This window comes from Ciconia boyciana, chromosome 9, assembly GCF_034638445.1.
Source record: "Ciconia boyciana chromosome 9, ASM3463844v1, whole genome shotgun sequence".
NCBI classification, from domain to species: Eukaryota; Metazoa; Chordata; class Aves; order Ciconiiformes; family Ciconiidae; genus Ciconia; species Ciconia boyciana.
In genome coordinates, this window is record NC_132942.1 from 39,479,757 (window position 1) to 39,503,386 (window position 23,630).

General features: G+C 37.1%; 1 protein-coding gene across 14 annotated transcripts in view; it reads left to right on the forward strand.

Annotated features, from left to right (window-relative positions):
• Window positions 1–23,630, forward strand: part of WWOX (WW domain containing oxidoreductase) — a 541,832-nt gene that overhangs the window by 65,494 nt on the left and 452,708 nt on the right. Inside the window, exon 6 of one of the 14 annotated variants that reach the window (XM_072872398.1) lies at window positions 16,673–16,744. The exons of 12 other annotated variants lie outside the window; for them this stretch is intronic. In XM_072872398.1, the coding sequence (XP_072728499.1) occupies window positions 16,673–16,729 (57 nt within the window). In that variant the 3' untranslated portion in view covers window positions 16,730–16,744. Of the gene's footprint in view, window positions 1–11,217; window positions 11,681–16,672; window positions 16,745–23,630 lie in introns of those variants that run through there. One more of the 14 variants, XM_072872402.1, reaches the window with a different exon arrangement.

The following is a 23,630-nucleotide window of genomic DNA, read 5'->3' on the forward strand; positions in this document are numbered from 1 at the left end:
CCCTGACAGAAAGCTAAGAACTGTCGTTGCTGCTCACTGCAGGGTCAGAGCAAAGTAGGTTTGGAAATAAGCTGCTTCGTCTGTACTATCTTTTAGCTGTACTTTAAAAAATTTATTTCTTTTCTTTCCCCCTATGTTAGCTAAACTTCAGCAAGAGAAGTATTACCACGTGCAGAATGACCTATAGCCACGTGGCTGGGATAGATTCCTGTGAGTTGTGCAGGTTATATTAGCTCCCTCGGGTAGAGGAGAGACGTGAGCACAGATCCCTTATTTCCTGAGTATTTTAAGCATGATCTGGGGATGAGATTAGCTCATGAAAATGTTACGGTATAGTAATACCTACCTTCTGACTTTAAGTCAGGTTTAGCTGTACATTAGGGGTAGCAGTTTAGTCCTCAGAGGAGATAGCCCTATCTACCTATAGCCCCTTTCATGTCCAGACTTCTGGCCTGCTGTAACAGCTATATCTTTTCAGCCTTGGACTTGGAAGGGTGCTCCTTTCATTCAAGGGCATGCACGGTTGCAGTTAGCTGGGAAGCCATCTGCAGTTCTCTCTTGTGTAGGTGCTGTGGAATTTGAGCATTATAAGCATATAATACACATTCCTAAACTTCAGTACACAATAGCATCTCTTCACTGACCAGATTGTGTATTCAGTTAAAAGTGGAAGATAGCAGAGTTAAGCATTACTTAATATCTGCTGTTCGCCTGTACAGCTCCATCCGCCTGTTCATCCTCTATTTCTCCACACTTTCTTTTGGAAGAGTCGGAGAGGGGGGTGGTAGAGTATAAATAAGCGAAGGCATCCTGTGCAATAACTCGTGCTAACTTTTCTGACTCTTGAAAGCCGTGCTTTAATGTTCGGAACTGAACAGTGGAAGTGTGTGGGGTGGCTTTATTTACTTACAGCTCTTTGCTTTACGGTCTTTTGGAAGCGGTTCCTCGTCACCATGTGTACTGCTTTGTAAAGTAAATCTTTGATTTACTTTATCAGTCACAGTTGGTTAAAGAACTGTTTTCTTCATGTTGAAGAAGCACTTCTTGTTCTCTCTCCCCAGGTCTCCCCAGCCTACAAAATGTGAGTTCCTTGTCTGTTTTTGAAACTTATTTTTCACTGGTTTACGACAGTTTAATATATTTTTTTCCATTATGAGGAAGATGATTTAAAATATAAACAGATCACATTTAAACAGTGCTTTCTAAACTGATTCCATTTTATTTCATTAGTTTTGTCTCATTATAATGTTCTTGCTACCATTAGTATGTTAATTGTTTCTTGTATTTAAAAAGCTTTCTGAACCAAGGCTCAATCATCTGTGTCTAAGATGAACACGATTTTTGTTTCTTTAAAAGACTCAGTATCAGATATGATCCATTAAGAGTTGGACATTGCAAGGACATCAAACTAAGGAAAGAGACTTTCTGAATATCAGAACAATTGAAACCACCAGGACAAGCTTTTTTGAGATTCTGTTCCAAGAGAGGCAGACACACACACTTACTGACTCACATATTAGTACCTCCTTTGCCAGACATATCAAACCAATGAAGACTGTGGCCATCTGAAACTGTGTTATTGAGTTCACATCTCATAATTTTGCAGCATCTAAACCAGCCACGTTTCTTTGCGTGGCACATGAAGTCAAACTGAAAAATTATATTGAAATGATAGGTTAGATTTTGTTGCCAATTTAAGATATTTCACACTTAATATTTTTATAAATCTATTTACAGGTTTATTTGAACAATGTGCCTAGATTAATGGAAACTGCTATGGTTTAATTTCCGTATCTGACTTCTTATGGCCACCATAAAAGTGTGTCCTTCGTGCTACTTAAAGGAGATGTTAGATCGTCACCAGTTGAATTCATTCTCTTGTGCTGTACAAAGATTTTGCAGGAGAAAAGTTTGGTCTGAAATTGTAAATGTTTCCTCTACACTACAACCAGAGACACAAGCAGAAAATTCTGAATCTCTGCTGACATTTTTACAGTTTTCATTATTTTTAATAAAAATTCTCGTAATACAAACACACCTGCTTCACATGGTTATGCTACATGTGTGCTGAATATTTACAGCTCAAATGGATCTAATTACTCTTGATTGATAAAATCTCAAGCAAAATTAAGATACAATTGTACTGTAAAATGGCCTAGAAGAACATCAGTTTGAAATATTCATTAATGTAAGATAAAAGAGAAAACCTTTAGGGCCCAGAACACTTCTCTGAGGACACATGCGGTTATTTTATTCTGCATTAGTTTCACTGATGGCACATTGTTAAACACAATGAGTTATAAGAAGATATGAAGAAATTTGTATTTTAGCCACTGATTTACAGTTCTGCAACATGGATATGTTTAACATGAGGATGCCTCCATTCGCAGATAGGATAGCATTATTTAAAATTGATTAGGAGCAATCCACAGCAGCCTGCCAAATTGCTAATGGAAGCCATTTGAATCAATTCTCTCATATAATTTAAATGCCATTTCACTGCATATAGTTTAACCAGGAAAGAATCCCAGCTTGCAGCCAGTAAAATTAATTATTTATTATCTTTTCATAAATATTTTCTTGGTCCAAAAAATGTAAAAACAAAATAAATGCTTATACTCTGAAACTTTTTCAGTGCACTTCAAAAGGCCAATTTGAGAAATGCCATCATATTAGTTTTTACTTACGTATGTCAAAAAGCATTTTTATCTACGTGTCAGGTTTTTTTCTTACCTGATAGCTTTTTGTGGGCTGTGCATTTAAAGCTAAATCACAAATTGGATTCTGCTGTTAACTGAGGGGCCTATTCAGCAAAAATTATATATAGGCTTTTCTCAGAAGGTCGTGGAATCCATCTTTGCTGAGGTGATGAAGCGGGGAACTCTTTTGGCCCCAGAATCGCTTTTGTCCAGATCTGCCTGGCCATCCCACGGGGCAGTTGTTTGACGGCATAGAATTCATTGCGTGAGGTTTGGTGTTCGCTATAGCACTCTCATCCATCACCGAAAGATTGTCCTATCTATGGGTTAATTTTATTGTTGTTTGCTTGAAAATCAATTGAATTAAACTTGAGAACTAATGGTATATTGCCCTAGTTTAAAAATAAACATTCTGGGGTTTGGCTGTTATTGGCTGAGATTTTGCAGAGTCAGCACTATGCAGGAAGAGTATCTTTTAATTTCATGCTTTGCCCACTCATCTATTGCACTGCCAGTTGCAACCGCTATGGTGCCAAACAAGTGAAAATATAGATCACATAAAAATATAGAGCAACGTTGGTGCTGCAGCAGCATAGGAAGTGCATTATGGGGGCTGCTACTCTTCAGACGGAAATAGCATATTGAAATACTTTCTGGTCGTCCTTCGCTGCTGTCCGTTGTGACTCAGAGAACCCAAGAATAATCAGCAGTGTCTGTTACTTTTTTTCCTCAGTATAAAAAACATATTTCACTGTCTTTTGCTCACAAATGGTGATGGATATTGTAAGAGTTAAAATATGTCTGAAAATTAATCAACCCTCAGTTGGCCTTTCTTCACTGGAGTTGATATGTAAGTTGACCTAGAGGTGTAGGAATAATATATGTCATAGATATTTAGCAGGCTTTTGCCATGCGTGCCTATATAGATATGGTGGGCATATGACTGGACTGATTATGGACCTGAAGGCTCTTCCCCTGCAAAATATGTGTATCAAGGCAAGAAAGGTCAGCCTGCAATAAGGGTATTTAAGAGAGAAATCTTCAGCTGCATTGGCACAGTTGGAAATCTAATACCTGTTTAAGCAGCAAGGTCTTACAAGTAGTCAGGTGAACATATTTGAGAGACTGTGAAACTTCATGAGTAAAAAAGGAGAGAGAAAAACCTTAATAAGAAAATTTCTTGAAAATGTGGGAGAATCCGTAGTTCTGAAAGTAAACCAAAGGACTTAAATGTCAGATATTCTAAACGAGGGGAGTTAACTAATGTATGTTAGGTGTTCCCCCAAAAACAGTACACACAAAAGCAGGGCTGTGAGAGAGATGATCTGGGTGCGCTTTTTTTTTATTTAATCACAGTAAGAAAAGCTTTATGTAATGGGACTGTAGTGGGTTTTTGGGTTTTGGGTTTTTTGTTTGTTTGTTTGTTTTTTACTGATAACCCCCTGGGGAGAGTTACTGCATTTGTAACATTAAATGGAGGAAGAACAAATGGTCATGACAAAGGCAATCAAAAGCACACCAGAAGATAGTTTTGAATAGGGACTCTGGTAGAGCCTTGTAGAGGGGACCCACTCGTCCCTCAAACAAAAGCAGCGGTCTGACTATTCTATGGGGATTGTGTCATATTTCCCTTTCTTCTTTGAGACCACAATAGTTTTGTAGAAAAAATAACTTATCCACTGTAAGTTATCCTTAACTGTATCCACTGGCATTTTAAGACTAATAAATAATTCTTCACAGTCACTCAATCACTCTCAGTGCAGACTTCAAAAGGTAATTTATTTTGCAGATAGACACCTCTGACAGCACTCTGGAGGCCATCCTTTCAGACATAACCACTTTCAAGAAACCAAGACTAAAACATCCTGCTCGATCAGGTTTTTATGTGATGAAGCCACTCCTTGATAGAGAAATCTAATCGGTACGCTGGGGAGGGAGGGGGGCTCTGCTACTGTCTTTTTTCGTTATGGTTTCCTGTCCTGTTAACTAAGGAGAGGGTCAGTAACACGCATGCCGGTCTCATCGCTTCATACACAAGCACCAACTGGGAAAGGAGAAACCTTACGTTTACCCAGCATGTTCACATATGCCCAGTGTGGCATGGGATATGGTAACAGAAAATGGTCACTGAAGTAAACAAAGAGGTTTTAAACACTTTTTTATTTATCAGAATTAAGAAACAAAGAAGAAACGGTTAATGGTTTGGGAGGCCAAACTTGGAGGAACTCATAGATTCTAGGTGTGGGAATGACAGTGGGATATAAAAGAGAGAAACTTAGTTAATGGGAGAGAGCTGAGTGAGCAGAGACAGATTTTGGAGAAAAATAAGCGACATAGTTTGGTATCAGAAGGCATCATTTTCATTTTAGCTGCTAGGCATTAAAATAGCTAACACTTCACAACATTGACTGTAGATCATACAATCTTTTCTGAAGTCCGTTGGTACAATAGTTTAAGAAGTGCTGTCTGTCTTGGGCAAAGTCTTTTGAGGAGTTAGGCAGTACCTCTTGTTTTTTAGCTGCTCATTTCCCTGTCTGAAGACAAAGTTCCAGTATTTCTTGGTGATGCAGTTTGAGTAGGCCTGGCACCGCTCTTGTACTCCTCAGACATCAACATGGTCTTTTGGGCAAGATTAGGAAAATGTATTAATAAACATAGTGGCAGCTTGAGTCTTTCGAAAAATGTTTTTTTTTTCTTATTTCTCTTCATATTGCAAAACAGATTACTGCATATCGAGAGATTAAAGCCTTCACTGGTACAGTAAAGAGACACTCATATGAATGAAAATAATTTATTTCTATGCATTCTTCTTTTATCTGAGTAAATGAAGTTTAGGGAGATTTACTGCCTTATTTCATCAGGAATTTCCATTCTGAAGGGAAAAGAAATGGAATAGGAACTCTGTTTCTAAATATCTAAGGTTACAACTTTGCTGTAACTGGAAATGTAACTCCCTGTTATGGCAGTATTTGATCCACTTGCTGATTCTGAATGCTGTCTGGATTACTTAGATATATGTTTCACCATTAAAGCATTTTCCCCTTTTCTGTGTCTTATGGTAAATATGCTATAGAAAGATTTTTTTTTTTTTAACTCTTTTTGTAAAGTTTTAAAATAAAATTTACAGCTGGTGAGGAACATAGCTTTTACATACTGGACCTTATCATCTCAGTAACCAATTTTTTCTTATGTCTCAGAACTCTCATTAATTTTTCACAGGCTTGTGATGGATAGTTTTTATTTATTCACATCTGAGGTTCTGTTGTGTGAAAAGGACTCATTTTATAACATTACATATTCATGGCTTGGGATAGATGGGATAAGGAACTTATTATTAATGTGTCACAGTGGGAAACTTACTCTGGGTTCATTTGCGAATCTTGTTAAATGTGGTGCGGTCAGCAGACAGTACTGAAATTTTTGATACATTTTATTGGAGAAGGGCAAAGAGGTTCAGTGATGCTTCCTTATCTAAACAACACAAGTGAGATGGTGTCTTTCTAAATGCATTTGAAACACTATGTCAATAACGCAAGGGTAGAAGCAAAATATGCCTGAACAACAGTAAAATCAGAACGATGCTTTTTATTAATGACCGTTTCCAAGTGCCATTTGGGTCTATTTAAATCCAGTTTGCTTAATTAAATATTGTTTTACTGTTAACAAAAACATAGGAGTTGCTTGCAGTATAGTGAATGGATATGAGCGTATTTCAAAACATAACTTGATTTCTAGCAAGTTAGGCTTACCTAAAGCAACTCATCGTGGCCATATTTCACTGAGATTCTTTTGTTAATGCACAGTGCCACTGTGCAAATTCTGAATATATACATGCAAAATTTTTTGGAAATCAGTAGACAGTCTATGGATTGAACATTGCAGCGTATAAAATAAAAACTAAAGAGGTAAAGTTTGATATAAATTATTTTAGAGTCCTAGAATTGGATCTGATTTAAAAGAGGCAAATATTCTTTTCATCGGGTCACAAAGATCCTCATCTTCAAAGCCGAACATTTTGTACTTCTTAAAATTTTAAAGTAGGGGCTCTGCCCGGTGTACTTACGTGCTCAGAATTAAATTTTTTCAATTAAATGCTTCCATACGCATTTTCCTAGTTAGAAATGGGCCCAGAGAAGAAGCCTGCAAGTTAGCAATACTTCTGACTCCCTGTTATTTAGCACCTCTTGTTACCTTTGTACTTATGTAATTATTGGAAATCTAGAAAGAGGGTTTTGTTGAGGGTTTTTTTGAGTATACTATTCCCTACCAAAGCAGCCTGTGGATGAAGGTATTAATGTTTGTCATACCAGCAATTACTCAAACATTTAAGAGCATATTATCAAAATCTAACTGAATTATAATTCCTCTTTGTTTTCAAATATTTTCTTTCTTTTGAAATTAATAATGAAATAGATGAAATAACTTTAAGCTACTTAAGCAGTTTGAGATGACTAGGACAAGACAATTTATGATGGCTGTATTTTAAAGGAAAATCTTCAGTGATGTTAAGCTTTATTAGCGATCCTACCAGTAGGTCAACACAATTATATTGTCGTTTATAATAGAAGAGCTGGGCAGTGAGAAAACTGTAGTCTATTACGAGTTTGTGAGTGTGTGTGTATACAGTGAAATAATATCTAGTGTAATGTGAAGTGACAGTCAAAATTACAGCTTTTCTCTTGCCGCAAGGGTACTTCTCTGCCAAGTATAGTAATATTGTTGTAGCAGTGTTCAAGGTTGTCAGCAGTTCTCGGTTACTCTGCAGAGAGCCATAACTGTGTGTGGAAGCAAGGAGCTTCCTGTCAAGGGAGATACTATAATTTTGATATATATTTGTTGGTGCCAAACTGCAATTAAATAGGAGGCGTTGGAAGAGCTTTTATTTAACCAACTCAAATTTGTTGATTAATTAGTTAAAACCAAAAAATCCAAAATGAAATTATCATCTTTTATGAACATAGTTTAAATGAAGAATTCATCTGGTATTTGTCTGTGCTCGAAGTAGTGTGTTATTTTTACAGAATAAACTTTATTTCTGCTGATGAATTTGGGATTGCTGAGGATGTATAGGGCATACTACATACTACTTTTAGTTAAAATATTAGCTCTGAGGCTAATTATCTATCATAAAGTTATTTTAAGGGGTAGTTATAAACTTCATTTTTTTCGAGGTCAGCATGGAAACTGTTTCTTCTCAAAAGCACATTTTTCAGAATGTGTCAGGACTTCGACAACATATTGTCACAAAAATGTGTATTATCATCCATATTGGAAGCAGTAAAGAATTTCTCCTATTTTCCCACGTTGAAAATGATGATAATGGTGTCAGCAGTTTTATTCAGTTGAAAACCATTTTTCTTGATGATTAGATTAAACAAAATGAGGTGGGGGAGAGAGATGCTTTGGAAAACATTGCTTTAAAGAAAATCAGGAACTCTCCTGCTGTCCTTCAGCAAAGTATTGAGGTATGAACGTACTTACATGATCTTACTAGTCGCATGATGAAAATTTAGTGATATGCTAATATGACTTGCTGAATGAAGCCTAAAAGATTACTTAGCCAGACCCCCCACTGACTTTTATTGACTAGTTTCCAAGTGGAGCTGCCGATGCACGTTGTGAGGTACTTCCATACCCTGCCCCTCCACTATCTTCTTCCTTGATTTCAGTAGGTATCTATAGGCTGCAATGCCTGTGTGCAACTTGCATTGTAGAATTAGGTGCTACTTAAAGCAAAGCAGAAGCCACAAAAGCTAGCACTTTTTTTCAGATGGGTATAGAAGGAAAGAGAAGATAATTAAAAAAAATAAATCACAAATAACTTTTCAATATTTTTATTTTAACTATAGCTAAAATAAATTTCAAGTGCTTTATACTGAGGAAGTGAAACAGAAAGCAAGAGGCTTCCTGTAAGTTATTTTTCTCAAAGAAAATTGGGTGCTCAGTGGGGACCTTGCATGACTGGGATAAGTTGTTCCACTGTTATCTCAAGCACTCTTGATTTATCCCAAAACAACTTGCAGGTTTAACTCATTCTGGAAGTCATATGTATCTGATTTATGGAAACGGAGTATGTGCTGAGGTTTACAGATGTGTTGAAGAGCTAAAGTCATACCTTCAGGTGGCCCATTCAGTAAGCTTAATGAGTAAATGTAAAACGTAGCAGTAATATTTATCATTGCACTGAGGCCCATCCTTAACAATAGGGCACGTCTCTGACCCCTGTGCAGAGGACTTGTCCAAGCGCATTGTGATGGCTAATTGGCTGTAAGACATAGGAAAGATGCTACAAAGAAAAGTTTTGAAAATTACAGGAAATACCTGTTTCATGGTGTTTCTCTCTATGGCTTCCTACAATGCTTTGGCCAGTGTTTCTCTTGTTACCATCACTGAAGCTTTTTTTTTCTGGTGGAGGGCATTAAGCCTAGAATCTGGGCATGTTATCAGAGCTGATTTTCCCCATTTTTTGTAAATATATAATTTACAGAGGTATCTTATGATTTTGTACCTGTTATGGTTTCAGAATTTCCTCAATCTGGCCAGCTCTTCGGTTTATGAGCATCTAAATCTTTGTTTCTAGCTCCTTTGATGTCACTAGAAATTTTGCTTTTTTTCCTGTGAAGCCTTGTCTTCGCTACAGAAGCATTGGTGCTCAAGAGGTGATCATACGATATCTGTTTGTACACAAAAATGCACACACCAGTCTACACCTCACTCAGCATCTTTAACCTGCGTGGACTTAGCATCCTATGTGTGACAAAGCAGTTTACCAAATGTAAATTCCTTCCCATTGCTGTATTAATATCTTGGGTCTTTTTTTAATTGAATAAATATATTACACAGCAGGACAGATTATTTTCTTTGTGGCCTTGCTGTTGCAATTTGAGAACAGATACAATTTTCTTCAGCTGATGAAGAAAGCAACATCTGTTCTTGGTTTCCTGCAGCTTGCCTTCTTCAGACAATGCATTTACATGCACAAGTTGAATTCCTTCTGAAGAAATTGAAAATTAAAAGTTTGACCCCTCCTTCAAAGCAGTGGTTACACTGTGACAACAGTGGGTTGAGCTAAATTCAGCTGTGTCAAGCAAGAACTATAAAAGTAGATAGATTGCCCTCTAAGCTTCACTTTATTGGATATTGTAATTGACATATAGTTGTCATTTATAATCATCTGTCCATTCCTGTGAGTTGGGAGCAGTAAAGTTAATTGTGGCTGCTCATTTGCATTAATCTCACCTCTGAAGGGTACAGTAACCCATTAATATCATGTCATGATGAATTATCACAAATAACATTGAACATATTGATTAATGATCTCTGAGATTTGTATCTCGTTAAAACATTTTGTTAGCTCTTTAAACTTTTAAGCAGACAGTCAACGTATGCGGGAGAGGTTTAGAGATCACCCAAGAGGTGATGAAAAGTTATGTCATACATTTTGGGTCACTAATTAAAACTTGTTTAAAAGGTTTTGTACTAATTTTTTAAATGCTTTTTCCTTCTAAAAGTGTAGAGCTTGGAAGCTTTTTAATCACAAGAATTATCTTATTATTGTTCATTGCTTATAAAGATAGTAATTTGTGTTAGAGTCGGGATGACACAAGGAAAAAAAAAAGGAGTAATAAGACTTAGAAACTGCCATAATTTCTGTAGTTTCTATTTTATAACAAGAATCATGCTCAGAGTAGCATATGTTTGGTTTTTTAAAAATACAGTTTCCTTCTGTTTAAATTTTGTTCTTAATGCAAAACTTCTCTTGCTGGTTTAGCACTTGAAGTTACTTGATTTTTTTCCCTCCTGTTCTTTCTTTATACATACGGACATATACATTAGGATGACTGAAATGCCATCCAGTGGGCGGCATGTAATTTGAAGTAGCTGGTAATTAAATATTTTACCATTTTGATTATTACCTGCTTAAATTTCTGTAGGCTAAGTAGCATAAAGACTTTAGGATGGCAAGGGGATTTACACCATAGTTCAAGAAGGTGACTTGGGAGGACAGAAGTGACTCCTTTGCATATCTGAGTATTGTGTTTCAAGAGTCTGTGAAATACGTAATATTTTAAATCATTCAGCAATCTATCTTATTGCAAAGGTTTCTTTGTCTCCTTCCACATGAGGTTGCTGTATTTGAGTGGGTCCTTTTTAATAAATCATAACTCTAGCAGGTCCTAGATCTGTATTCAAGAGGTGGTTCCCTTTCTTCCACCTGCAGTAAGCTGCCAGTATAGTTATTTGAGGGCAAACTACTCATAATAATAATAATTTCTTAAAATTATTTGAATATTCTTGGTATTCACTTCCCAGTTTTTCTTCTTCTTGAGTCTGAGGAGATGAATCGCATATGCAGAATATTTTGGGTTAGAGCTGCTTTGTTTTTTCAGTCTCTCATTCTTTTACACTGGGTGAAAACAAGGAGCTAGTCTGGCTTTTATGCTTTTGATAGCATCATTGGGCCCTCTCAGGAACTAATCCTCACCTTTTTCTTCTAACTATTGCCCTTGTTGCCTAGGATGAAGTTCATGCACTCTGCCAAATGTTGAAATAAGCTAGTTTTGTAGAGGAGACTAATGTGAAGATTAGAGCAAGAAAAATCATCCTTTCTAACTCGAAGATATGATACGGCAAATCTTCACAGGTGTGCCATGACTTCTGCTACTCTGGACGTGTACAGTGGCTAATTGTATCGCATCGCCTTTCCCCAGGCTGGGATTTTTGTATGTGAACTAACACAATTTTAACTTATTTGCTAGCTTTTCTGGCCAGCCCCTACAATCTTCTTTCAGTAATTCCTGAGAGTCCGTTTCCCTGGCACACGAGGCTGTAGAGTCAAGGATTATATTCTAGCTATAATTTATGATTAACTAGATTTATGGCTGAGATCCCAAAACAGCCTCAATACTGTGGCCTGAGGAATTAAAGACAAAATGGAGACTATCATTCTGAATTGTTTGCTTCTCTGGATTTCAGGAAAACTCTTAGATATATTTGAAAAATAAAAACAAACCCAAAAACCAAACCAAATACGATTTGCAGTTGTGAAACAATTCAATTTCATAGTAAGGAATTTAGCCCTAAAACACATAAAGTCCTCAGCCTTTATAGTATTAAGGTATTTGGTTTAAACCTTATTGTTTGTCACCGAAAGCCGACACAGTGAATAATGCATATTAGACCCATCTCCCGCTAATGCAGCCCCCCCCCCCCACCAAACAAAAAGGGGTGGGGGGGAACACAAGTAGGGTTCATTTTTACCCATGGTATTAATCCTTATTCATTTTAAAAACCTGCTAACGGAAATATTTCCATTCAGCTCATTAATCAATTGTGATTTTCATTCCCTTGTTTTGTAAAAGCTGTTGCAATAAATACTTTTTTCACAAAGCGAAAATCTAAGAGATGGATGCAGCAAGCGTAATTAATAGCACCCAGTTACAGAAGATCAGCAAGTTTGTGAGATTCACATGCTGCTTTACCATATGGCTGCCCAGTAGGCGAAAAATTTGATTAATGTTTTGAAGTAGGTTTTTTTCAGCAAATATTACAGCCCCAGATGAGGAATTTTACTTTCTAGTATTGTTAGACTTAACTAAAATAACAGATCTTTTGATTTAAAGCTAAATAATATTTTGATCTCATGAAAACTACATGCAGAAGAATTACAGTCCTGCTGTATAAAGAATGGACCCTATAACTTGTTTATAACTCAGCCAATAATGGTTAAAATTTTGTTTAATCTTAGTTTTTTGTAATTTGATCGATTTAAGATATCAGTACAAGTGCATGAGTTTTGTAAAAAGGATTTCCCCCATCAAAAATAAATTTATAACAACTGATTAATTTTAACTTGTCGTGCTGTTTTCCTTTCTTCTTCCTTATGTAAAAAAAATCAAAGTTAAGCAGTTTGCTGATAAACAGTCAGAAAATATGTGGTCCCTTCAGTAAAACATTATTTTAAATAGTGTTATGTTAGCAAAACTGTACAATGTATTCAATTTGCTTTTAAGTAAGTAATTGTTGTAATAATTGTAATTAGTATTTAATCTATTGATTTTCCCCCCACCCTCCGCCATGTTTACCTGAAATGAAAAATATTTACAAAAATGCATCCAAAGAGTATCACGACTTAGCATCGAGTGCTCTCATGCAAAGCTAACACACAGCGGGAAGTTTTGCTTTTCTCACAAATTCTCAGTTTAATACAAGGAACATCAGCAGCTGGTAAAGAACAGATTCAGGGTGCTGAGCCGAAATGGAGTGGAGAGCAGCTTTGAATGGAAGTCTTGCTGAGCTTCCAGAATGCTGAAGATAAAGCATTACCTAACACTACTTTGCCACTTTGGTTTCTTCTAATTGCTTCAGGTAATGCTGAGGTTCAGAGTCTGGTGGGATGATGAAATGAGAATTTCTGCATTTAAAAAAATACATTTTTGCAGTTTTTACATCACCTTAGAAATCACTGATTGATTGTAAGGGTATGCTAAGGTGAAAAAGAATTCCGATTTGACTGGCTGTACGTATCCCCAAATCGGAGATCTTGGCACAAAGTGCTTATCTATATTGCTAATTCCAGGGGAGGGACTGCAAACTCGAACCTAGCAATAAAATAAAGCTGAGTAAAAATAAAAGCCATCAGTTGTTTCAAACTCAAAATTTTCACCATTGACAACTCTAGGCAATGCGCGACAATAGAGGGTGACCAGCTGCATTAGTTACTGGTGTTAAATGTCAGAGGTAGGAAACCAGCTATGAAGGTTTTTTTATGAAAAGCGTAAAATGGAGCGTAGCTGAGTTAGTGAAATTATGGCTAGTCCTTCTGGAGAATACAAATGTCACAACAACTTGTGCTTTAGATTAATAGGCAGCTAACAGATGACAAAGCAATGGGACCAAATCCATACCTTTAATATAGACGGGCAGATTGAATTGTTTTATTCTTTTGAGAAAGGACAGTTAATTAAATTGATACAAGCTTCCCAGGCTTGCACTCTTTGAAGATTGCCTCTAGAATTTTTTTTTCCTTAATATTATCAAATTTATTACAATTTGCAGAAAGTATGAACATTTTTATTAGGGCATTTTCCATGTATTATCTTTTTTCTTGTCTATATCGGTGATTCTCTTGTCAGTGATTTATTTCTAGTAAGAACACACTTTATGCTATGAATTTATGTAAAATGTACCAGTGTTTCCCTTAACCTGTGACTAACTACATGCTGATGTTAAGATATTCTATTATACGCTCATCAAAATATGGAGAAAATGATATTTTAGTACTTAATTTTCTTTGTTCTTAGTTTTGATTCAATTATTTAAGAAATAAGCAGAGTTTTCAAATATTTTAATAGTGGGACTGAATTTTTAATTGATAGCGTCTGCAGAAGAAGGTTGCTTGAACTGTGTGATTAAATTATAGCATCGGATGCAATTATTCCTTGATCTGAAAGAATGGGGGCTATTGGGGGATCTTATTGTAAGTGTTGCAGGTTGCTTGGCTTTTTAATTCCGTAAATAAAGGAAAGTGTTGACTCTGGTCTATGACGGCCGTTTCCTCTTAATGTTCACATTTTTAACTGTTTCAGAGTTGCTGTTCTGCTTTAAATCTGTAAGGGATTGTCTCTATGAAGAGGCTGTAGAGTGGTCTCTCTAAAAAGCTCCTTAGTGTAGTACTTTGAATTTTAAATCACACACATAATTCAAAGGTAATCTAACTTTCAGTGTTGGACTTAAGTCCATTCAGTTAAATGGAGAAAAATGACTGACATAAGGAATGAGTTATTGATTTGTTGTAGGAAAATGACTTCTGTAATATGGGAAGTATGGTAAAAGGAACAGCTTAATTATTTAGGGGGCACTGTTGAAAAAAGTGCTTTTGCAGCATTGCATATTGTCTAAATAGGAGTTGTACAACAAGGGTTTTTAATAATTCTTTCTTAAAGACAAATTGTAGTGGTTTATTTTTTTTTCCTTGTAAGATGGAGCTCATCTGGCTGTTTAAAATATTAAATATTTAAGTGTTTAAAATATAGTATTTGTGCAGCAGAGGCAGAAAAGCAGGCAACAAAATAATTTTGTTCTTAATGCTAAAGGCACGGCAGCTTTTAACTAGTGTTTCCCAGTTATTTGCGTTGTGCTTTGTGGAATCTTGATGTCTGAGGGCTGGACAAAAAAGAAATGTACACAGAAAGTTATTCTGAAGCGCTTGTTTTTAGTAGGTGACATGAACTTTTAAAACGTGAATTTATCAAATAAATATCTGTGGCAGTTTATACCTGTACGAGTAAAATTTTTAAACTATGGTATTTGACGATTTATAAAATATCAGATAAGATATTTGCTTTGGTTTTTTGAATGTTTTTTGTTTTGATTTAGTGCTTTTCTTTGCAGAAGGACTACAGTGTCATGTTATTTTGACTGCAGCGCACAATTTTTGGCGGCATCTCAGATAAACAGAATATTTGTGGTTAATTGGTTGAACATGTTCAACAATTATAATTACATTAAAACCGTAATGTGTTTGAACATTTGCCCACTGCAGGCTGCTAATATGTGCTAACTTCAATTTCTGTCTTTATGACTGGAGCTAGCTTGTAGCTGGTTTTATTGGAAGTATCTGTGCAAAGTTTAGAAGGCAGATGTATTAAAGCACTTCTAATAGCACCAGTCTGTTTAAGAGTTTGCCACTGTGTCCAATATATAGGCCCTTCTTTTTAGGGATTTATAATTCAGTCTTAAAATTTCCTGTCATCTTGAAATTAGGTATGTAAACTTTCAGTATTACTGAAAAGAAATAGGAGTCAGTATTATTTTTATTAAGTAAATTTTCAGGAATACTAGTTTGCCGTTCTATCGAAGACTTCCAAATGAAATAAAGAACTGGAAGCTTCTCCACTTTCGATGTTTCAAGTCCAAAAGATGTGATTTATATTTGCTACTGCACTTTAAGGGAATGGCAATAGGCTGAGTACATAGTGAATATAGAAGAAGTTAGACGTTAAATTCTCAGAGTGCTAATGGAAGTAGGGGTGCAGTCTGATGGATTTTCAGTACATAATTCCCTGGTTTTGTTTGCTTTGTTTTTCTTTAAACTTCCAAGCAGAAGTCACAATCTAGTCTTGCTCGAGAGTTTTTAGTCGTCATTGTTGTAGGGTAGGTAAATAGTGCTGGTTTTGACTTAAAAGCTTTGGCACTCGATTACCTGAAGAATCACCATTCTTTTGTGTGGATGATGCCCTGCAGCTCTAAAAAATAGAGGCAATTATGCTTGCAGCCCCTTGTTTTAATTGAGTGAAGCATAATGACTTCTCTTCTATAATGCTCCATGGACTCAAAGCTGCGCGTGAGAGGCTCCCCAGGGACCTGCAGCATAGCCTTTCCCAAGCACATGTTTTTTTGGGGAAAGTAGCTGAGTGGAGGGGTCAGCCAGAGGCTGAAGCTGGCACAGCAGGAAGCAAGAAGCAGTACCAGCTCTTTCCCGATGATGCAATCAGCCTGCTTTCTGTTCACTTCCAGTATTTTGTCCCTTGTGCCGGCTGGCGCTGAGCTCCAACCTTGGCTTTCTCTGCTCCTTTCCTTGTCATGTTTTTCCTCCTCGGTAGTTCCCCACCCTCTTTCTGTATCATATTATGAAGAGGTCTCTCTGTTTATATGTTCGCATGCTAAACGTTTTCTTATATTTTGCCTGTATTTTTCTTTAAATTTAGATTTGAAGATATTTAGGGCATGGGCTTCTTGTTTGTGTTTCTATCCTCAGAGAGCCTGCAGTTTGTCCCTTGAAAAACAAATTAACTTAATGCAGCAATTTCATCTTTCTGTTCCTGAGGTTCCATATCTCCAAAATAAATCTGCCCTTGCTCATGGCACTGGTAAAATGCTTCGAAAGACACTTGAAGAAAAAAGGAAGAAACCCCCTAAAAACCTATTTAACTGCAGTATAGCATATTGAATAGATGGTGGGTTGTTCTCAGTTTTCTATAGGTTCCCTGAGGTCTCCTGAGATCTGGACTTCTCTTCAATCCCTGTAGTTTGACAAGAAGATGTGTTTGCACTGGGAAGGCAGATGCCTGCTTTTGCTGGGCAGAAGGGTTCAAGATCATCCTACCAAGTGGAGGCTGCACACCTGGGAAGCCCACTGAGCCTGACGAAACAGCACCCGACTGCAACAAAGTGCCCAAAGTAGCGAAATGCTGTGTAAAGGCACCAGAAAAAGAACTGAGCTGTGGCCGCTTTGCTGATGTGAGGGACTGGTGAGGAAAATCCACACCTTGCAATGGGGTGAGGCAGAGAAAACTGAGGCAGGACTGGTGAGGACTGTGATAGAAATGGAGAGTAAGTCCTGGGAGTGACGTCCCTGGGAATAGTAAGTGGTTTTGAGGGGAAAGCTGTTGATGATGAGCTATGATACAGGCCACCATATCCCACTGGCTGGCTCTTTCCCAATTAACCAAATCTGCCTCTGTTTTGGTAGGATCAATTTTAATGGCATTAAGTGCTCATGAGCTAGCTACGTTTTGGAAAATTGACCTAATAGTCTTCAGGGAAGTCAGCCTTGTAACTCTCCTCTTAACTTTTTGCTCTCCAAAGCAAAAACTGAGCCTCTTTTGCAGAACTGAAATGGATGACTGGGGAGGGTGCTCATGGAGGTAGAATGAATGGTTAACTCTAATGGCAGTGTTTAATTGTTCAGGCACTGATTCTGCAACAGGATGGAAAAACATGTCTGTTGGTAGAACTCTGATGGAACAAAAGCTATGCAAACATTTCCCTTGACTGAATTAGCTTTAATTTCTTGTGAGAGTTAATTCCTTGTAATATTGGAAAATATGACTGATGGGTATCTCAGAATATGGCTGAATTAAATTGTTCAGGATTACCTGTTCAAGTAGAATCTCTATTGCGTAAGTCTATACTAGTAATTGTTCTTTGGGATTTTTTCTGTTTTTTTGACTGCTGATATAAAAATATAACTTTCTCTTATTATTTTAATCTTCGCTTTTCTTCCTGCATGGATCATTTATTTGTGAACTGGTTATTTCAGTAAGGGCTCAAAGGTAATTTCATGGTTTATAGAATTTATATCTGAGGTTTTAATGAGGAAAACATATTGTTTTCTAACACATGAAGTACAGAATCTTTCATTATATGTTTATTTTCCTTCTCTAATATTACATGTATATCAAGTTCAAAGCCTTGAATACACCTAAGTATAAAATTATTCCTTTCCTACACATGGGAAATATGAATGTCTGCAACTCAAAAATCAACACACACAGACTTAGGAGGTGATTTTATTTTTAATGAATCTACATGATAGAAATGAACTACTCTTCTGTTTGTGCATTGTGCTATAGTATACATTTGAAAATACAATAACAGTATATTACTTTTCTGTGATGTAGGTTAGGAATTAATGCATTCAAATGAATTTAAGAGCCTTGGGTATAATTCATACAGGATGCAAGTCCCTCAGTAGACCTCTCATGAACATTATCAGATTCAATACAGTTTGCATGGTCAAACAGATGAAAATTTGACCAGCCCCCTCTTTTTGCCATTCATTAAACTCCAGAATCTCTTTGAATGGCTTTCTTCTCAATTATATAGAGTAAACTTGATTATTCAGTGTAGGGAAAAATTAGCAAAGACAAGATTTCTGTTTGGTATGTTAATTTGCGGAAGTGTCCCGTTTTCAGGGTGAGTTTAGTTATGGCAGATCAGGTTGGAACTAAGGCTGCTAAATATCAAATTTCCTTTGACCCCTTTCTAGGTACGTTTTCCGAGAGCTTTCACTTTTATCTAGTGCAGAGTTATCAATGCTGTCTCACTCCAAATCAGAGTCCTTATCTACTATCTAGATGGCGTTTATTGTATGGCTCGTGCCTTTGATTTACAATTGTGTAAACTGGAGGATGCTTTCAGCATCAGTTTGATCTTTTAATGGATCAACAGCTTTGCTGGGATGCCTCCTGAGGTACTTAAAATATATCTGACACTCTCTCTGGTATTTTGGCAATTTTACATCCTGTGTTAATTATACCACAAAGCACAAAATCTAATAGCAATTTTCAGAAAGTCTGTTATGCTTAGAAGGCTTTTGAGCACTTGTGACTGATTCTGGTGTGATGAAAGTATCCTTTAAAATAGCTTCTAAGTTCTCTGATACAGCAGGAACTAATTCCGCTTCCTTGCAGTGAAGCTTTGAAAGGATTGTGCTCTTAAGTACAAAAAAATGTAAAATGTGTCCAATACTTTGAGCCATCTCACAGGGAAGCTTAAATATAGATTTTTACACTGGAGGGGAGTAAGTATTGTAGTAAGTACTGTTCAATAGTAATGCCCTTGTGTTGCTGATTTATCAAAAGGTCATTGGAGCATCTGAAGTTCTACAAAGGTGAGTGTTGCGTACGCTGAAATTGGTATCTCTGTATGTCCTCTGTTCATCATTTGCCATGTTGTCCTTACTGTAATGGAGATAAGTAAAACCCTCAGTAAACTGCTCATACTGCATTGCTGGAGGAATCAGGCCAGGAACAGGCATATAGGCTATGCAAAGTTATTCAGTCTCTGCTAAGGAGGCTTATGGATGTGTGACATGGTGTAGGCTACCTACTTTGCCAAGAGTTTTTTTCAGAACAAGTGCAGCCTGGTTTGCAGGGCTTAAAATTCCCCCAAACATCATGGGATTGACAGGTGTAGCTATCCACTGTCTGTGCCCAAGTTTTGAAAACACAAACACACTCTTCTATCGCTGTTCTTTTTGCTTTTTTAACCTCCAGTTAGTCTGTATGGTAAACCTTCTACAAACACAAACATCTCTCAGGTTCCTTTGGTGACAATTACACTGTGAGACAGTGAATACCCTCTTTGCCCTTCTATTTAATATTCTCTTTTCAAACAAAATTGCACAGTTTCTTAAAATCTGGGGTATGAAAAGTAGAAGTAATGATGTATGGCACTTTTCCTGAGAGGAGCAAAGAAAGCATTCCAGAACTTAATTTCTTAATATGCTGTTGCATAGTGAATAAAAATATATCTATGCCTGTCTTTTGTCTTTAAATGTAGTGATAGTCCTTGTCTCTTGCTGGTTATGGAGCATATTATATAGCGATAGCATGTAAGGAGTCCATGGACAAGTTAAGGCCAGCACTTAAAGGGTGAGGATCTTAAAACCTTATGAAGCTGAAGCTCATTCTCGTTGTTATTGTTTTGCTTTTGCATGAGAGGAGGGGCTCTGCAGGTTTTCTAGCCAGCCCAGAAGCCCAGAGATCAGAGTCTGTTTCCATTTCTTCTTGTTGCTGGATGTGATTGATCACCCAAAGAGGAAAGGAGGAGCAGTAGATGTACAATGCTCATTCTGCGGAACCCTAGAAAGCTTTGTGCTTTATAGGAGATGTATACTTCTCAGAGGACTTCTTGTTTGATTGGGTTTTGGGTTTTTTTTAGGATTGCAGGCTCTCGCTCATGTAGCTTTCATGATGATTTAGTGCTTGTAAGACATCACTGAATATCAAGGAAGCCTTAATAAATCTGAATTGGTCTCAGTGTGGATGGAAATGAAGATGTGTTTATATTTCATGTTGGGATGATAGAATGAATTATGTCAGAAACCTGCCTCCTAGAAGAACTGGGAATTCTTGAAAAACAGTGAAAGAATACAACAGCCAGAAAAGAACACTAAGATCCGTAGAAGGTTTTTAGTGAGAAAGAGTGACATTGGAGGTGTATTATGTTAATGTTTGGAAGATATACCAATGCTACTGCCAGGGCACCGCAAGGGCGGGGTTGCTCCATGAGGGAGGGTGAGCCAGAAGCCGAGAGCACCTACCAGGGCTCAGTCTTACAGCATCTCCTGAGCAGGGTGGTGATAACGAGTTCCCTGGACAGTCCCAGGAAAAGCAAGAGGGTGACTCAGGTCCAGGATCCACCCAGGGCGTCCAGGCAGGAGCAGCAGAAAGGGCTTCAGGGGTTAGAGACAGGACTGGAGATGAGGCTTCAACAGAGGTCCAAGGTCCATCTAGAAGACAGGGCTCAAGACAGGTACACCTACAATGTAGCTCAGGTAAGGACAGAAGGGCCCAACCATCAGGAGCGTGGATGGAGCTCCTGGACCACAGAGAAAAGGGTGCATGGCTGGAGGGTGCAGGGGAGGCTGCACAGGGTACTGAAGACTGTGACAGCTAGATATGTCATCAGTGATCTGGGACTAGAAAAAGAAGTTTCCAGTAAAAAGTAATTCTGAGATTTCTAGCTTCATAGCAGGGATAAATGCCGATATACTAACTTGCCTTTAATAGAATATTATTCTAGTTAGTCCCTCTGATTTCAGAATAATACTTCTTTTCTGTCTGTACCCTCAGTTGTAGTACTTTGACATGTATCACCACATTTTAATGGGAAAATCATTTCTTTTTACTGTAACTTTTAAATTTTATTTTTCATTAAACCTGTTTTATTGACTTAAGAAACGGATTTTAGCTATACCAGTGTAAATCCAGAGGAAGTTAATTTATGCTGTTTTTATACCAGCAAGCATAATCTGGCACATTCTTGAAAAAAAAAAAAGTTGAAATTGTTTAGTCAGCAGTCAAAGCTTCTTGTTAGAAAGTTCTCAATCTGTAAGAGTGCTATTGATAAAGGAGCTAAAAACCTCAAAATTGATTTATTTGTTATCAGCTCAATACAGTTTGTCTGAACACTGAACTTGCTTTTTTGTTCTGCCATATGATAAAGGTATTTGCCTGTGTTGTAAAATCTAAGCTGAGGTAAGCTTGTGTACAAGCTGAGCATAGGACTGGAAACCAGGATTTCCAGAATTTTAACTCTTGTTTCTGTCACTAAATGAGGTTGTGACCTTAAGCAACCTCTTAGGTGTCGTTTCTAAAGCAAGCTGAATTCCCTTAGCAGTTTATTTAAAAGTCTCTAGGAATTCAGCATCTTTTAATATTTCTATATTTTGTTTCTGTAATTGTAAATTGAGAAAAGGATAGTCTCTTTTGGAGAGTCTAGTTATGCCAGACCCCGAGTCCTTATTACGGGCTGTGTAGCTGCAACGAACATCCTACTCCAGGCATGCAAACTGGGAATTAATGTAGACCGAAAGTCTGGAGTATTTCAGGCTTTGTTTTTTTCCTTTGTGCTGATTTATATAGTTACTTGAATTACTTACTTTGCTATACTTAATTTATCATTTTAATTTCAGTGAATGTTTTGACAGTAAATGTTTGTAAAGCAGCTAAATACATTTTTATTGGAAAGGCTAAAGAAGTACAGGTAGCATTCTTATTTTCCTGTTATTTTTATGGTAGTAAAGAGACTGAAAAATGTGGTCTGATAGCTTCTTTTTTTTTTCCAAAGATAATTGCTTATGAATTTTGTTGTAATTCTACTAATCCATGCTTTCAACTGGAAAACTGTTGCATGCACCGTCTCATTTAATCTAAATGTGACAGTCACTTGCTTTTTATATAGTCCTTGGCCGTTAACTTAGAAAATCTGTTACTTTAGCAGTGGTTTTCCTGTTCTGAGAGAACTGGTGGATCTCTGACATGTAGTAAAGCAGTTTCCTATCTATGGAGCTGGTCCCTCTGATGGGGGGGCTAAGCTTGCCCCAGTAATTAGCTTTCCCTTTCACTTTTGCCCAATAGTTTGTCTTATCTAGAGGAACATGAAGAATCCATCTGCCCTGTTCCCTCCCTTCTTAAGCTGGTGAAAGAGCAGTTTTCCATGTAATTCCTTTTGCAATGACTGGTCACACATGTGGAATATTTTACACACTGCACAACTGAGATGTCTGGAAATACCCAGAAAAAGAGTGGCTCCTATCGCACACAGTTGAATATGTACTTAGCTGAAACTCAATGCCCATTTACTTGAGCAGACTTGAAAGGGAGGGAAGAACGATAAGTATTTTTTTTACTGTGCTTGAAAACAGTTGGTGCATAATCTGTAGATTTCTCTAGTATTTATTGCCATGTTTTCTCAGTGTTTCCATGCAGAAGTTCCTAGCGCTTTTAGAGTAACAAGAAAAATGTGTTTTATCAGCTAACTAGTGAATGTTTTTTGCACAGAGCGTAGATATTCTTTGCCTACTTTGTTTATTCTTCCTACGATGTAGTTCAGGTTTTTTTCTTCTTTGCATTATTTCCTGCCTCTGCCTCAGAAGGAATAAGAATACCAGCAGGGCCGAAGGGTGGTTGCCTGTTTCTGACCACAGATGACTTGTTTGAAGTCTTATCAGTTGTAACATTTAACAATGTAAGGTCTTGGTTTCTCCCCCCCGTAGTTTGTTTTTAAGGCAATGCTTCAAAAGTCAAGTTGCACTTTATTTATTTATTTAAATTGCATGATCTACTTTTTGCATATAGTAGCATTTGCTTAGTTTATACCAGAAGTGACCTAGTTTGCATTTTCTTTCAACGCTATAAATTACCCTATTTTTTTCTGCTGGTATCGAGGTTTGCTACTAGTCCTTCTGAAAAATTGGGTTTTAATTTTTTTCTTCCTTCTAGCCAAATAAACATAAAGAGGAGTGAGAACACAGGAATCAGGACTGGATTTTTATGGCTTCTTGGAGGCAGGTTTTATCCCACTATGTGCTGCTACTTTAGCTTTTGATGAAGTTATTTCATTCATCTCTGCCATGACTTTGCTACCTTCGAAATGCCTAATGTGCATAGGTGGTTGGTGTTTAGATGTTCTGCCTAGATTTCTTTAAATGTTGAAATCTTTTGAAGCAAGCAACTAGACAAATGAGAAATATTCTGTAAATATATCAGGTATATGTCATATGCCATATTCGCAATGATAACTGGGTAGTGAAGAGTGGGCTTGACTTTAGTCCTTTTTTTCCCTAAGTTTTTCTGAATGGGTAAAATTCCTATGCCCAAACTGTTAATTTTCACATTTCTGCATGCTTGGATCAGGACT